The 15,846-nt window shown below is 37.5% G+C and overlaps 1 protein-coding gene and 1 long non-coding RNA gene across 2 annotated transcripts in view; both read right to left on the bottom strand.

The window, feature by feature from the left end:
• Positions 1–15,846, bottom strand: part of LOC109051227 (unconventional myosin-X-like) — a 65,713-nt gene that overhangs the window by 24,563 nt on the left and 25,304 nt on the right. Inside the window, exons 6-19 of the mRNA XM_042763453.1 lie at positions 15,673–15,811; positions 15,475–15,559; positions 15,232–15,338; positions 14,185–14,314; positions 13,245–13,363; positions 11,372–11,518; positions 11,181–11,281; positions 10,262–10,328; positions 9,056–9,148; positions 8,652–8,720; positions 6,613–6,695; positions 6,000–6,108; positions 4,675–4,755; positions 98–222 (exon numbers count right to left, since the gene is read on the bottom strand). Of these exons, the coding sequence (XP_042619387.1) occupies positions 98–222; positions 4,675–4,755; positions 6,000–6,108; positions 6,613–6,695; positions 8,652–8,720; positions 9,056–9,148; positions 10,262–10,328; positions 11,181–11,281; positions 11,372–11,518; positions 13,245–13,363; positions 14,185–14,314; positions 15,232–15,338; positions 15,475–15,559; positions 15,673–15,811 (1,455 nt within the window). The remainder of the gene's footprint in view (positions 1–97; positions 223–4,674; positions 4,756–5,999; positions 6,109–6,612; positions 6,696–8,651; positions 8,721–9,055; positions 9,149–10,261; positions 10,329–11,180; positions 11,282–11,371; positions 11,519–13,244; positions 13,364–14,184; positions 14,315–15,231; positions 15,339–15,474; positions 15,560–15,672; positions 15,812–15,846) is intronic.
• Positions 3,514–4,615, bottom strand: LOC122146098. Its single transcript, XR_006160784.1, has 3 exons — positions 4,525–4,615; positions 4,119–4,136; positions 3,514–4,077 (listed from the first exon to the last, which is right to left on the bottom strand). It is a non-coding gene; the product is annotated as an uncharacterized LOC122146098 (long non-coding RNA).

Here is a 15,846-nt window from a genome sequence, read left to right as displayed (position 1 = left end):
TCAGGAATGGACTATGTGCATCTGGAACAGATTTTGTGCTTCAAACTGTATTTTGATGTCAGTGGTTTTGTGATGGTTTCTTGGATATGCATCTCACCTGCTGAGGAAGTCTTGGAAGGTTCTCCGTACAGAAAAGCCTGCTCTACGGATCTTCACTGTCTCCAGCATTCCAGAGTAACGTAGCTGATTTAGTACCACATCTGCATCAAATTTATTTGCATTCTGGAAGAAGATAGAAGGAGATGTCCATCAGCATTGATATCAACTGGCTATGCCCAATATTACTTGAAAATGAATGGATCAATACTCAATATTTAACAGTGGTCCTATTACTATAGCACAAGTTAACATGAAATAGTGTTCATAATAACACATTTGATTTTCATAATCTGATGCAAGTTTTTCTTAGTTTATTGGTCTTTCCTCATTAGCAATATTTTGATGACGATGATGATGATGATGATGAAGAAAATTGTATACAGTTACCCATATTGTTGGTCACTATTGTGTAGTAGTGTCTCAATATCATTGTTAAATAATAAAAAGGATAAACATATTTGGATAAAAAAAAAAAAAAAAGATTTTGAGTGACATTTTTTGTGTATGATTTTTGGTATTATAATTAATTTTATGATAATTTATCTTAATATATATCTTTATTTTAGTCAAATAGACATTTCTTGACAGTTTAAATATAAAAATTATATATTAGAAAATTAAATACAAATTAAAATTATTTTTGCAGTGCATGACAAAGGAGAGGATCTGAAAAATAAGATGGCTTGGTGATGTTAGCTGAAAAAAAAAAGTTTCACAGTTGTTGATGAAAAATTACAAAGATAAACATTTTATCTTTGGAATAACATACACCGGATGAATCCTTTTCAATGAGACCAGGAACTGGAATTTAGTGGCTGGATCAGTAACATCAGTGCCTGGTGTTCAGCTGCTTCCACACTGTCCTGTCTCATCAGGCCGTTTGATCGCTATGTTAAGGAGCGAGACTCCTGGACATCTGATGCGTCCTAACAGCATGTTCCCCTATTGCCTTTTGCCATGACCTTCATGTCAATCAGCACAATCTGAACTGAAATTGTCATGTCAGGCTAATGTGACAAGAGTCTGAGGTATATTTCTGGTCTCCCAGTAATTTGGGCAGTAAACCTGGATCAGACATGAAGTATGTAGTATCACAATTTTCTTTAGGGGCCTGGAGTGAGGTGAGATGTTGAGTGGCATAAATGATAGAAGAAAAGGTGTGGAATGACAGAGGGAGCCAGGCAGAGCGCCGGCCGTGATTCCCCTCCCTGAGGACAGTTATCACAATACAACAACCCCATCAGAAGCAGCAACCTGATCCTCTGCCCACTGAAACGAGAGTCCTCTATAAATCAGTGCAATCATAAAAATTCCAGTAATACGGGAGCTCAAATGAGCGCTATTACAGCTCAATTATATCATATAATGAAGGGTTGAGGCCCTGGTTGATTTTCTGGCTGTTATCTCTACATTCCTCTGCCGCAGGTCAGGAGTGTGATACTCCTCTCAGTGCCGCTGAAGCGGACAGCCGTCACCTCTGACCCCAGCACAGGCGGGTTTGGGCTGCAGGAATGTGCTGGCAGTGGGGATGGGCCACTCCAATCTGAGCAAATCAGCACAAAGAGACAGAATCTTTTATTTTTTTTAACATGGTAAATTAAATTTAAAACTTTTTTTAAATCCATTATTTCTTGTTTGTCTTATGTTACCATTTTATTCATCATTTAGATATTTAATGCACAGTTTAAGTAGCTGACCAGGTTTACATTTCACTGTAAATTGTATTATGTGTAAATGTCACAATCTCTAGCTGGAGTGCCCGTGTGCTTTGCTAGAGGGCACTCCATTACAGACTCTTGCCACTTTACCCCAAACTTCATTCCCCATAATCCTTTGCCTGGACTCATCATCACTGACTGCATTCACCTGTGTCTTGTTACCTCATCTATCTCACCCTATTTAAAGCCTGGTTTCTCTCTTTCACATTGCTCAGTATTGTTTAGCCTTAGTTCCTGTGTTTTCCGTGTTTCTTGTTGCCTTGGACTGTTCCTTGTTTTCAGATTTGTTTGCTGCCTCCCCCTACCTTTTGCTTGTTTATTGGATTACTCTTTTGTCTGCCCTGGATTATACCTGTATGCAGCTGTTTGACCCTGCCTGTTTTTACCACTCTTGTAATAAAGCCTGCACTTGGATCCTCAACTCCGCTGTCACGTCTCCGACGTTACAGTATAACTGTGTATGTAACTAATAAAAATATAGAAACATAAAATAAATCAGAAGCAACATTACATACTCAAAACAGGTCAAAAAATTTGCCATAGTAGCATAAGAAAAATTACACTCGACCAATTCTTTAAAAACAAGACTTAATATCTTATGCAGTGTTGCTTAAAAAAATTATCTTGTATCAAAACATTTTAGAAATTTCAACTGGAAAATAAGACTTTTATAAATAAATACTTGTTTAAATCAAATGTAAATTCCTGTACCAGTCACATGTTCTTGGTTAAATAAACATTACTTACACTACCAGGGAAAAAAAACTATTTTATATTTTTAGATTAACAATGTAATCAATATTCTGTTTATTAAAGCCAAGTATGAATCTCATCAGTTTAGTGTTTTTAAGCATTTTACATTTATTCCAAAATAATAACTCGATAAAATAATATTCAAAATAATATTCAGTTCATCAGTCATCTAAGCTCAGTAAATATTGGTCATAGACACAGAGATTTACTTTAAATTTCACCAAGCTGATTACTCACTGAAAACTCCTACAGATCATGTTTTCAGGCCATTTCAAGTCTTATTTTGATGTAACAAAGTGATTGTATATCTAAGTTGTTAACTTTCTTTTTCAAATGAGTCTTCCCATTAATGACATTATATTGTTCATTCAGACTGATTTGTGAACACACACATGAGCACAAGAGGCAGGATCTATTGCATGAACCAATCATAGCCAAACATAACCAGTCATACCCAATCATATCACGATGAAGGCATTGTCTCCTCTCACGTGATTTTCCCCCATTCATCTCAATTACCCCCCATCAAACTCACCGCATGCTTTAGGGGGTCTGTTAAAACTCAATGGGCTCAGGGGTGGCGAGAGAGACGCGGACTCCTGCTGTAACTTTACCTGTGTCGCTGTTGCACAATTTTTCTTTAGAAAAACAAGTGATTTATACACTTTTTAATGTTATGTTTTGTAATATTAGCCTTGTTTTATTTTTGTACTATGAATTTTTTTCTCATCCAATATTTTGAGGAGACACTGCTTCCCTTGCTTACTCATAGGAAATGCCCCTGATATATATATATATATATATATATATATATATATATATATATATATATATATATATATATATATATATATATATATATATATATATTGTTTGTTTGTTTTTCGCAGGGTGTAAGTTTAAATGACAGAATACTTCACTTAAAAATCTAAAACCCCATTTATTCACCCTCATACTATACCAAAGCCATTTGAATTTTTTTGTTTAACAAAAAAGGTGAGATTGCTAATTATGCAAATTAGGTTCAAGGTGTTATTTTCCATTCAATGAAAGCATATAGAAACCAGCGAAAGCTCTCGAATCTCATTTGCATTTCTGCAAATTCAAATTTGGTGCATCAATATTTGGTTATGAGACAAGCAAGAACAAGTGCTGCTTGATGTTATTGACCTCAAACATTGCGGAACACATCTTGATGTGCCAGGTTTTACTGGGGGGTGGGGGGTGGGATGGGTTGACGGGGAAGGTTATCGGTGAATTAACAAAATCTGTGTCTGTTCCACCAACAGAGCTACTGTAAAGGTGCAGTCACTATTGGTCTATTTTCAATAGAGTAGCAACATAAAACACAGCTCATATCAAAGTCACCTTCAAGCGAAGCAGCTTTCTGTTGGTCAGTGCAGCAAATTCACGTGGCCAACATTAACACAAGCAAAACATGTGTGGGGAACATTTTCACATTATATGAAACTCCTGATCAATTCCTACTGAAATTACTAGATTTCACCTGCAAACTGATCAATTCCTACTGAAATTACTAGATTTCACCTGCAAAATTGAAATGACCTGAGGGATTAACTGCATGGACAATTTTCATCTTAATAATAAATTTGTTTATTATGAACAAGCTGCTTTAAAGTTCACTTGTGGGTTATTGTGATGTTTTTATCTGCTGTTTGGACTCTCATTCTGACGACACCCATTCACTGCAAAGGATCCATTTATGAGAAAGTGATGTAATGACACACTTCTCCAGATCAAGAAGAAAACAAACTCATATAAATCTTAGATCGCCTGGGGGTGAGTAAATGTTCAGCAATTTTTTATCTTGGGGTGAACTATTCCTTTAAGTTGCTCTTTGATTATTTTTTATGGAAAAGAGCAGCAAACATTCATTCAAATTTCTTCTTTCGTGTTTGTCAGAAGAAAGAAAGTGAAATCTGTATGAAATGACCTGAGGGAGAATCAAAAATTATGGGCTTTCATTCTGGGGTGAGCTATTCATTTGAAAATGACATCTGATGTTTTTTTTTAGAAAATTGATTTTATTGTCTTTTAAGGAAAGTTATGGTGTTATGGACAGTACAAAAAGTGTCAATCCTACCTTCTCCATGTTAGGTTTGATGCAGCGCACAAAGAAAGGGTTGGAGGCACTTAAAGTGGCCATCAGTGCATGAAGAGAGTCCTGAAACACACAGTCACAATAGCACTAAATTACAGCCTTGCACAGGAAAGTAACAGCACCAAAACTGCCGTTCAGCAACCACAGTTGCTATTTGCTTGTCCGTCCAACATCTCCTGTTGAGGAGGGCAGTGACAGGGCTAGTATTTACCCAGACACATCAAGGACCCTTCAACCTGGCACTCTGTCCCACAGTCTCGGACTGAGAGGCTCCAGGCCGGCTTTAATGACAGGGGAACAGGGGAACATGCACGGACCCTGTCAAACCCTTGTGCCCGGTTTGTGGGTAATCCCCTGGCTTTAAGAGCCACAGTACAAGGGCAGCTGCCAAATCCCCTGCACGGCAGTTATGACATGTAAAGCCCCGTAACCCTGCAAACGGGCAGATATACAGGGACACAGACAAAAGGACAAAACAGACACACACACACACACACAAGCAAGGTACACCTACAGTCACACAACTGCAGAAAAATAAACAAAGATTTCTGCTAGGTTTTCACTCATAACATGGAATGTCCACCCAAAATATTAAGTCCACACATGAGAACACACATATATTAGCTGTTTCAAAACTTACTTATCTGCTTCACTGCCCACAAACCCGGTTTAAAAAAACAGCATATGCTGGTTAGGTATGTTTTAACGTATGGGAGCTGGTTTGAGCTGGTTAAAGATGGTTAGTTGTCCTGCTGGGTCCTAAGCTGGTTATGTGCTGGTCCTAAGCAACTAGTTCCTGCTCAGGACCAGCTCATAACCAGCTTAAACCAGCTCATGACCAACTAAGGACCACCTTAAACCAGCTCAAACCAGCTGCCATGCGTCAAAAAATACCTAACCAGCATATTTTGTTTTTTATTTCAACAGGGAAGGCAGCTATCTTTTAAGGGAGCATTGTAACTGTCATGAAACCCAATAAATGACTGATTTGGAACATTCTACATAAACTGCAATTCTTCGTGTCAAACAAAAAGCACTTCACACGTGATTTAACAACTGATTTCAATAGAGCGCAACAGTGGCCAACCACTTTTTTAGCAGCCTTTGCTCCAGATTCCCATCATACGATGCTGCTTTTGAAAACAAGGTATTTTAGCACATCTATAATGCCTTAAAATGCTAGGCTAGATTTTGGGACAGAGCAGTTGTCTCACAATCCTCTTGTCCTGATTCTTTCAAAATATAGTTTCACACAGTTGTATTAAAACATCAGATGGTGCATTCAGATCATTGATTCTGTGTCCTACCCTGAACTGAGAGCTGACGGTGGGTTTGCGGCGGGCAGTGCCCATCTTCAGAGTCTCATCTCCATTCCTGCTACCAACACGCTCAAACAGGTCATAGATGAAGTCAAGCCTGAGAAACACACAATAGAGACAATATCACTCACAAACATCATTCATATCAGCAGAAATGTGGATCAGCAACTACTGCTTCAGAGTAGCTGGATGTTCAAATTTAGATGAATGTACATAGGAAATTGTATATCTTAGGCCCAGCAAGTTTTTTGAACAGCTTTTAGCCTTTTTTTCCATGATTTTAAATAGTCCTTCAGTATGTCAAATTCATTTCATTTTCAATTCATTCATTTAAATATTCCATGTAGTCTCTTAATTAAAATGAACTTATAAAAGCTTCAATAATAAATACATTTAGATGTAGTACTGTACAGTATCACAAGATATGACAAAATCCCCAAAATATTTCTTGCCAACTGTCCTTATATATAGTTTTTGTAGTATTTGAAGTATAATTTAAAGTACATACAGCACTTATCTCATGACAAGCTAAGAAACACTTAGGATCATAGGATCTACAGCGTTGCTTAGAATCGCAGAAATGAAGTGCATGATTTGTTACCTGCTATCATTCAGCATATTGAGAATATCATCTCTGAATGTGTCTCTGTTCTTCTCTAGAATGCCACGCACATCATACAATACCTGACACACACAAAGACAAACACTGTTATATAATACATGTACAGTGACTTAAAAATAATGCAGAATTTATTCATTTACTTATTTACATACATTTATTTTATGGATGGAAAATATTGTTTTAATTATATACCTTTTTATATAACCTACTTCATGTGTCTGTCCTAACATGTCTCTGTTCCTGTGTTTTACTTTCAGCCTATTAATGAGAGAGAGGTTGATCGAGCTGCCACAGTTTAATGCAGTCACCTGTTGAGTATAACTCCGTCGTGACCTCCGCAGCGACAGATTCCTCCACTAATCTTAACACCATAAAATAAACTCCTGAGCTATATAATATGCAGCATCCACGACACATGCTGGGGGTATTTATAACACCATCTCAATAATTACAACCTCTCATTTAAACAGAGAATTCATCTAAAGCTTATAGTCCAATCTTTCATTTGTGTTGGCCTAGAGTGCAGATGCTAAAGATATTCTCCATCTGAAAGCATTTGAAAGACTGGATTGATATTGCGGGAGCCATGAATCATGTCAGACATTTTGCACACAAGACTGTAGTGAAGGTATCTCTAAAAGTAAAGTACAAATCTCTAAAAATCCTTAAAAGACGAGATATTTACTTGAGAAGCAAAACTTCACAAGATGTAAGTCTTAAAAACCCTGTGCAATTATAAATGTTTTACTGGAAAACAAGAGTAAGGTACTGATTAAAATGACTTTTTTGCAGCAGAGAAAGTAAAGAGTGAAATCCAAGTAGAAGTGTAAATAAAAACTGTCAGGAAAAGAGAAACTGCAGCTAGAGAAGGAGCTGGACAGCATGCCAAATGCTTCTCATGGGAGAGCATGTTAGACGTGTGGTTTCCAGCACATTAAACTGTGGAGGCTTCGTGTGGTGCCCATGGTGAAAGGGCAAACCAGCTCTTCATGTTCCATCTCTCTCTCTCTGTGCTGTTTTCAGCATACTGCTCTGACTGCTTTCTCTCACTTTCCTGAAAAGACTAATTCCTCTCTTAAAGCCTGAAAATGACACTGCAAGTGATGAGAGAAGGAGAAGACTGGGGAAGTCCAGTGTCCACTTTCTCCTGGTAATCACACCTGTGCAGTAGTGAAAGACAGGGATATCGGCCAATATTTGAGATTATCAACAGAAATGGTCATTCCACCTGTTGTTGCTTCCAAAATGTACTAACAACCTTGTCAAGTAATAAAGCACATTTTATGCTTTCAGTTATACAACAGTTAGAGTACTTGATGTATTAGCATTACCTGAGGCCTTGTGCCTACAGCTGAATCAGATCTTCAGAACAACAGCAATCTTGCTCATATGACATTATTTAAATATTTTATAGTCAGTAAATATTGCATAGAATGAGTGTTAATTTTTATTAAGCAATTTTGTGTATCATATTTTGTATTATTAAATTATATTATACTTATATCAGCCATTCATTCACTGCAATGTTACTGTAGAACACAGAATGGTTTTACACTTCCACATGTGTATGCATGTGTGTGTGTGTGTGTGTGTTTGGAGTCTGCCATCTCCGATGTCAATTAAATGGATTTTAACTGTACTATAAATTTCGGCAGACCTTACAAAATCTTTCCAACCTCACAAATAATGCACCACAAAACCAATACTGTAAAACGCTTTTGCTATACACAGCAATTTTCTTCTACATACCTGGCGAGACACACTATAAATTCTAGTATCTAAAAAAAAGTGTTTGTTTTTCTAATACGGGCAGTTGTGGACAGTGTGGTTATCGTTTACTAATAGTAAGTTGCTTCTGAAATAAAATGAAATATAAATAGTAACCTAAAATATTCAAATATAAAAAATATATAAAAACTTTAATGGAAATTAGAAATGTTGCATATTACAAAACAGTAATAAATATTAAAATAGAATATAAATAATACTGAAATAGCACTGCTTGTTGATGTAATTACCTCTCCTGCATAATGTTTAATACCAAACTGGTGATCTGCCACTCTTGGTTTCACATAATAAGGGTTTGTCTGCAGAGATAGAAACACATAACACATTATTTCATATTGATTATATTTTGCAGTGAGCACACACAGAGGTACTTCAGTCGAGGCAGACGGTATGTGGGTTCTCCGAGGACACTCTCATTGTTCATGCAGCCTGAGGAAAGCCTGCTCACGTTACCGTATTGTGCATGTGCGTGTGAGAGCCTGTGGGGGAGTGACTGGGTGTTGTCTATTGGCTCAGCGCTGGTCTTTATCAGCGAGTTTAAAGAAGAATTAACTCTCTGAGATCTGAAATGAGATGGGGGGGGGGGGTGGAAGTGTGTGCTGTATGGCTGAGTGTTTTGAAAAGGAGGACTTACGGCATGCCGGCTGTGGAGCTTCTCCAGCAGGGTGTAGTCTGTGCCTTTAGGGAATCTGCTCTCCTCATTGATAAGAGCCAACATGCCCAGTTTCTGAGGAAAGAGCACACTGATCTAAGCACAGGCTCTCTCTGGCTCTCCACATGAAACACATGGGTCTAGTTTGTATTCGATCAGAGATGTTAATTATAATTGCTTTAACAGTGGGCTGTTATTCATTACTAGTGTCAAATACGGTACACAGATTTTTACTTGTACTGTTATGTAGCCATTTGTGCAAGAAAATGTCCAAAGGTTCACATCAAGTTGTTGATTATTCTCAGTGACACCTTTTTAAAATCATATTTCCCTTTTTAGCCACTTGATTTGTATGCCCTGATAGCATATTCAGCACCCATACATCTGTTCAATTTCAGCTGGAACATGCAATTCTTATTGCAACATAATATGCAATAATTTGCATTCTCAATTTTGCATTCAGCAGATGTTTCTACACTTTTTCTTTTTTTTACATGCAAGTTCACTTTTTTTGGATGTATAGAGGATGCTTATACAATTATAATGTGAAACTTTCCAGACCTCTTAGAGATTTACACTACGGTACAAAGGTTTGTGTCAGTAAGATTTTTATTTTATTTTTTGATTTGTCTCTTATGCTTACCAAGGATGCATTATTTTGAGCAAAAACGCAGTAAAAACAATAAAAAATTATTTAAATTTAAATACCTGTTCATATTTTAATGTATTATAAAATGTAATTTCATTCAGTACTGGAAAATCTGAACTTTCAGCATCATTACTCCAGTCTTCAGAGTCACATGGTCTTTCAGAAATCATTCTAATATGATGATTTCTTACTGACTTCTAAATTTTGAACTGTAGTGTATGTGCATTAACTCAGTAAGTAAATATTAAAAAAATAAAAGTAGTAAGTGTAAATGATGCAGAGGGCAGGATATGATGCAGAAAAGAGACAGAAGCATCACCTGTATGAGCATCACGGCTAAATTAGACATGGACCCCTAGTTATTTACAGTTTTTTAAGACCAACTAAGTCAGCAAATCTCTCTGAAAATCTAATGACTACTGGAGATGATTGTTTGAAATTATGAAATTTCTCACGTGCTATCAACATTGGAATGTTTTCTAATGAGCACTGTGTGGTCGCAGTGAGAGCTGATTAAAGGTCAAAGGTTAAAAGGACACCTTTTCGATCAGATCCAAACACTCTGCGTTGTCCATCCAGTCGATGGCTTCCCAGTGTATCCCCTCCCTGCGTGGAGACACAAGAGAACCTCTTGAGCAACATCCCAACACTACAAGTACACAAAGGTGGTATTATCCTCAGGGTTCATGTGATGAAATGAGCTGTGACCGGGCTCTGCTGACCCCCCTCAGCCATCACATTTCAACACAAGAACACAACTGTGTGGGAAAGAGGAGACCTATTCACACATCTGGCAGAGTGCCTCCATAGTCACTACAGCAAGAACAGGCCGAGACACCCCTGCCTTTACTTCATCTGCTATCTCTCCATCACTCTGCCCTAAAAGAGATCGCAGGACTGTCCATGTCCTGTACATAATGATCATGTACACTTCTATGCTATTTCACCTTGTTGTGACCTGGGCTCTCTGTGACACCAAATAGTATGAAACTATGTGCTATAATGTTAACTAGGAATATCGTGATTAGAAAAAATATTTTCTGTCACGGTAGAGCAACAGCTTGAAATAGCTAACTTAATATTTTGATAGCTAGCTTAATAATATCACATTTTACAAAACTCTGTTATGGACACAGTAACACAGGTACGCACAAAGAGCAGACAAAAAGTATTCTAATGACTCACAACAACCAGCAAGATTCTGAAGTGGGCATCTGATGGACACTTTACTTTCCCATGAGTCCAGTCTACTGTTGTGTATATGGATTTGGTATATGGATGATCATGCATAAACCTTATTTAATCTAGCAATATGGAGTATGGAAGACAGTGTTGGACTATCTAAGCTGGTTTCTGATGCAAAATTAGGTCAGAATCTGATAACTGAAGCACTTTTTGCTGACAGATCTCTTCCAGGTTTGGGTTTCAGTGTTAACCAGGGTCCATGACAGGACTCACCTGTTATATTCAAGCTGCTCCAGGGAAAAGATGTGCTTATTGAAGTACTCCTGGAGCTTCTCGTTGGCATAGTTAATGTTGAACTGCTCGAACCGGTTCACCTGGAGGGAAAATTTATAAAAACATGACAACATGCCATTGACAGAAAGTCTGGCTGGAACGTTTTACCTCTGTACTCAACAAACTCTCACCTCGAAGTTCTCAAAGCCAAATATATCCAAAATGCCAATGGACTTGAAGTTGTCCTTTCCTTTGATTTTCTGGTTAATTCTGGTGATGATCCAAGAAAAACACTGGGAATACAATGCCATGGCCACAGAGTCCCGGGAATCAATTGCCTTTAGAAAGCAGGGCAGAGACGAATATTAATTTAGCGACATTTTCCTTTAGTTAGCCTCCAACAGTGCAATGTAAAACCAAAATGTCAATAAGCAATGTCTCTAGAGATTATTACAAAACACTAATATATCTGAATTTCAACATCATGAATAAAGAACATATAAGTTCACTTTATGGGCTGAATCTGCAGGGTTGTTACTCTCTGTAATTGTACATCTTTAAACATGCAAAGTTTGAAAACAATGGATGTCTTTTCTGATTTATTGCAGAGATTGAAAACAATACAGTGGCCCCAATAAGTATTTGGAAACCTAAGCCACATTTAAACCACCCAATCCCAACAAAGAAGTCTGTTTTTTAATTATGCTCTGCTTTTAATTATGCTTAAAAAAATTAATGCCAAAAAGTGGTGCATGTGGAACATGTTCATGTTAAATGTGATAAATTACACTGGTGCAATAATACAGATACAGACTGTGAGAACTGACTTTACACAGTACGTCCACTAAAATTGGCCTACCAATTCATTTAGTAAAAGTGATGAAAAGTGTGGAAGCTCTTGAGAAAGATCTGCTTCTGGAGTTTCGGTTCAACTCATAAACCCAGCAATAACCCTGAGCTGCAATTACTGGATTACAGAAGGAGAGAAAGTTAATACCCACAAATTAGCCTCTGCTATTCCTAAGAACGCCAAACTCCTGTCTATTGTTTCAGCAACACTATAATTCATCAGTCCGAGACACTTCTGCCTGATTCTGAACAGTGTGCTGGCTCCATCAGAAAGACCTGAAAGAATGACTGTTTGTGCAGGATACGGCCAATGGCAGCTGTTGAGGTCCTGACCACTGTGTTAATGCATTATGAGGAAAGGAGGAGGAGGAATAAGGGCCTCCATTAAGACGTGGCACTGCTTTATGACCACTGACACAGGCTGGAGTTAGTGGCCATTGTCTTTGTTCATGAAAAGATTGCTTGTGTGTTTCTACCGAGTTGGTCACAAAGGCCAGGGCCCGTTCTATATGCTAGATGCGATTTATGGGTTAATGTGGGTTGAGGTCTCTTTATTCTTGGCATGCACACACTTTCCCTTCATCAGTCTTGCTCTTTTTCATATACCAGTTTCAAATTACAAAAATCAGGCCTTTGATTTTTGTTCACTTGAACTTTCATTGTGGGAAAGAGGAATTCTTGTAGAGAAGTACATTTTGAAAGCATATCACTATTGCCGAACTGACTGTTTCTGTTGTGTGATAGACTGCCCCCATTAGGCAGCTGCTAACCGCAGTCTCCACACTCGGCCTCTATTGTGTTGCTTCTCATGAGATCTTTATCACTGAGTTATTATAGCAGGAATCCGAGGGGACAAAAAACAGGAAATGGTACCAAGTCACGCAAAGACGCTTTCTACACAGGCGTATGGGTGTGAGCATGTTTTTTAATGACAGTCTTCAGTAAATCTGGGGTGAGTCTGGGGATGCAGGAAAAAAGGAACATATCTCTGGACACACTGAGGGCACAACACAGACATGCCATGACATGATACAACATGACGGCTAAAGCAAAACAACCAAAAAAAATAACATTTTGAAACCACTGCCTAAACCTTATGCCAAAACTGTAAATAAACCAGATTTTAATAGACAAACACATAAATATATCTTATTTCTAGACATGCCGGTACACTATACAACATCATAAAGAGGGATTGATGTCCTGGTTCCTTACCTGTTCCACAGTGAGGGGTGAGCAGATCTCTTCTCCTCTCAGGATCATGGACCGCTGAGTCAGAACCTCAGACAGCTGAAAGGAGTCGAGTCCCAGCAGATCACTGACGACACTGACCACTGTCATTCAGAAAAACACACTGCATAAGCCTTCACAACTGTGAAAAGTGTGTATGCACATACACAGCAGTTAATGTACATATTGACTTTCAAATTAATTTTTTGGAAATAACTGGACCCGATTTCACATTTCAGGATGCATCGCAATCATAAGGTTATCAAATCATTGTAATCAACCTATTTCAATGGTATTTATTTGAACTTTATATTCATCTAAAAATCCTAGAAAAAATGCATCATGGTTTCCATAGAAATACTAAGCAGCACAACTGTTTTCAATATTGATAATAATATGACATGTTTCTAGAGTGATTTCTAATCATGTGACACTAAAGACTGGAGTAATAGCTGCTGAAAATTCAACTTTGTCATCACAGGAATAAATTTAAAATATATTACAATAGTAATAAAACTAAACTAAATTGTAATAAGCTTTGGTCTCTGTTCATTGTAGTTGCACTGAAATAAGCAACCAGCAGAGCTGAGTAAATGATGACAGATTTTCTTCTTCTTTTTTTTTTTTTTTTTTTTTTATCAGCAGACTTCTGGAACTGCTCCAGCATTAAGAAGTGAGTTAGTTATCCCCCATCTGAAGTGCAGTTATCAGAGTGAATACCGATATGTTGTAGCATGCCTCTACACACTCTACTCTGTGAAGGCCTTACTCATAACTCCTGAGTCCTGACAGATAAAATATAGGCTGATACTGTGTGCCAGGGCTACAGGCGGTATTTAATAGGTCCTTCCACTAAGATAACTATTTTAAAAAGCATGTATAACATGCTAGGTATGCTTCTGAGACATGCTGATCCGCCTCGAACCTCCTTTAGTGGTGATCTGAGCACCCCCTGCAGTCATGAACTCAATGTTGCCGATCTGTAAGACCCCAGAGAGCAGCTTGAAGACATCACGGATCTCTTCCTCAGTGAATTCCATCACCTTCAGTGCTTCCTATAGCCATTAAACAGAATAAAACCATGAGCATGCTTTATTTGACAGCTATTTGACAGCTGATACTGAATTCTTAAGGGAAAGAGAGAAGGAAATGGGATCTGGATACATTATGCTTACACATGCTTACTATGATCAGAAAGTCTTAACCAATAAATATGTATGGGGGGGGGGGGGTAACTCTTGTTTAATTAGTTCTACCTATTGGTATTACTTCTGAACAGATTACGGAAAAGAAATGATGTGGTGCCCTCTAGTGGACCATTTACTAAAGCCCAGTTGCATGGCATTAAAGAGATGGCTCACCCAAATGTGAAATTTCTGTCATTTACTCACTTTCATGTTGTTCCAAACCCATAAGACTTGTTTAATCTTTGAAACACCAAATAAGATAATTTTAATGAAGCTTGAGAGGTTTATGTTGCTCCATTGAAAGTCTGGCTAACCAAAACTTAAACGATTAAAAAAAGGTTATAATTGTGTTGTAAAATGAACCTACAGTATATAATTCAAACTGGAAGTCTTGTGAAGAGTTGCAATTGCTTTAATCAATAACAGATTTAATTTAGTCTTTTTTTCACATATAAACACACACATAGCAGAGTAACATTGGCTTAGATTAAACTGCTCTATTCATATGGATTCATTTTAAAACACCTTTATAACCTTTTTGGACCTTTTAAGTTTTTATTACCTGGTCAATGGGGGTTAGAAACCTCTCAGATTTCACTAAAAATATCTTAATTTGTGTTTTTAAAGATTAACCAAAATTTGGAAAATGTTTGGAATGATATAAAGGTTAGTAACAATGCTAGAATTTTCATTTTTGGGTGAAATGTTCCTTTAAACTCTGTGCTCATGACAAAAGTAACTGTCTTAGAGTCAAGAAAGCTGTCAAACATACAGTACTGTCTCACCATCACACTATCATAGAGGTGATTGTCATCCAGGCTTCTGTCTTTCACACAGCCGGACTGGTTGAGGTAATGATACGCCTCAGGAGAATCAGCCAGCATGTACATTTCTGATGAGAACACAGGGTTAATCCATACCACAATACAATGGCCAAAGAGAAAAACAAAGATTCAGCTTTTGTAAAGATGAAGTGTGTAACTCCTGTGCCAACAAAACAAAAAAATGAAATAATCCTAAAATCTCACCTCTGTGCTCACACTTAGCACCTGACAATAATGCGTAGAAAATATGGTAGTTCCTCTCTCCCGGATTCTGCCGCACAACTCGATTCTGACATTTTTAAAGCACAAAGCATTTAGTATAACTGCTTAAATGCATGGCTATAAACAGTGATACTTTTTATATTATCAGTTATATTTACAATAACAATAATAAAAAGATACCTTTTCAAGTAAATAATCAATAATACATCCCCCCTGGATATTTCCACTCTGAGAGAAGTGAAGCTGAATGAACTTGCCAAAGCGACTGGAGTTGTTGTTGTAAACAGTTTTTGCATTTCCAAATGCCTCCATTATTGGACTGGAGTGAAAGAGAAAGACTAGGTGTTAAAATGG

The sequence above is a fragment of the Cyprinus carpio genome, chromosome A9 (assembly GCF_018340385.1).
Source record: "Cyprinus carpio isolate SPL01 chromosome A9, ASM1834038v1, whole genome shotgun sequence".
Lineage (NCBI taxonomy): Eukaryota > Metazoa > Chordata > Actinopteri > Cypriniformes > Cyprinidae > Cyprinus > Cyprinus carpio.
This window is presented reverse-complemented; position numbering and strand designations above follow the sequence as displayed.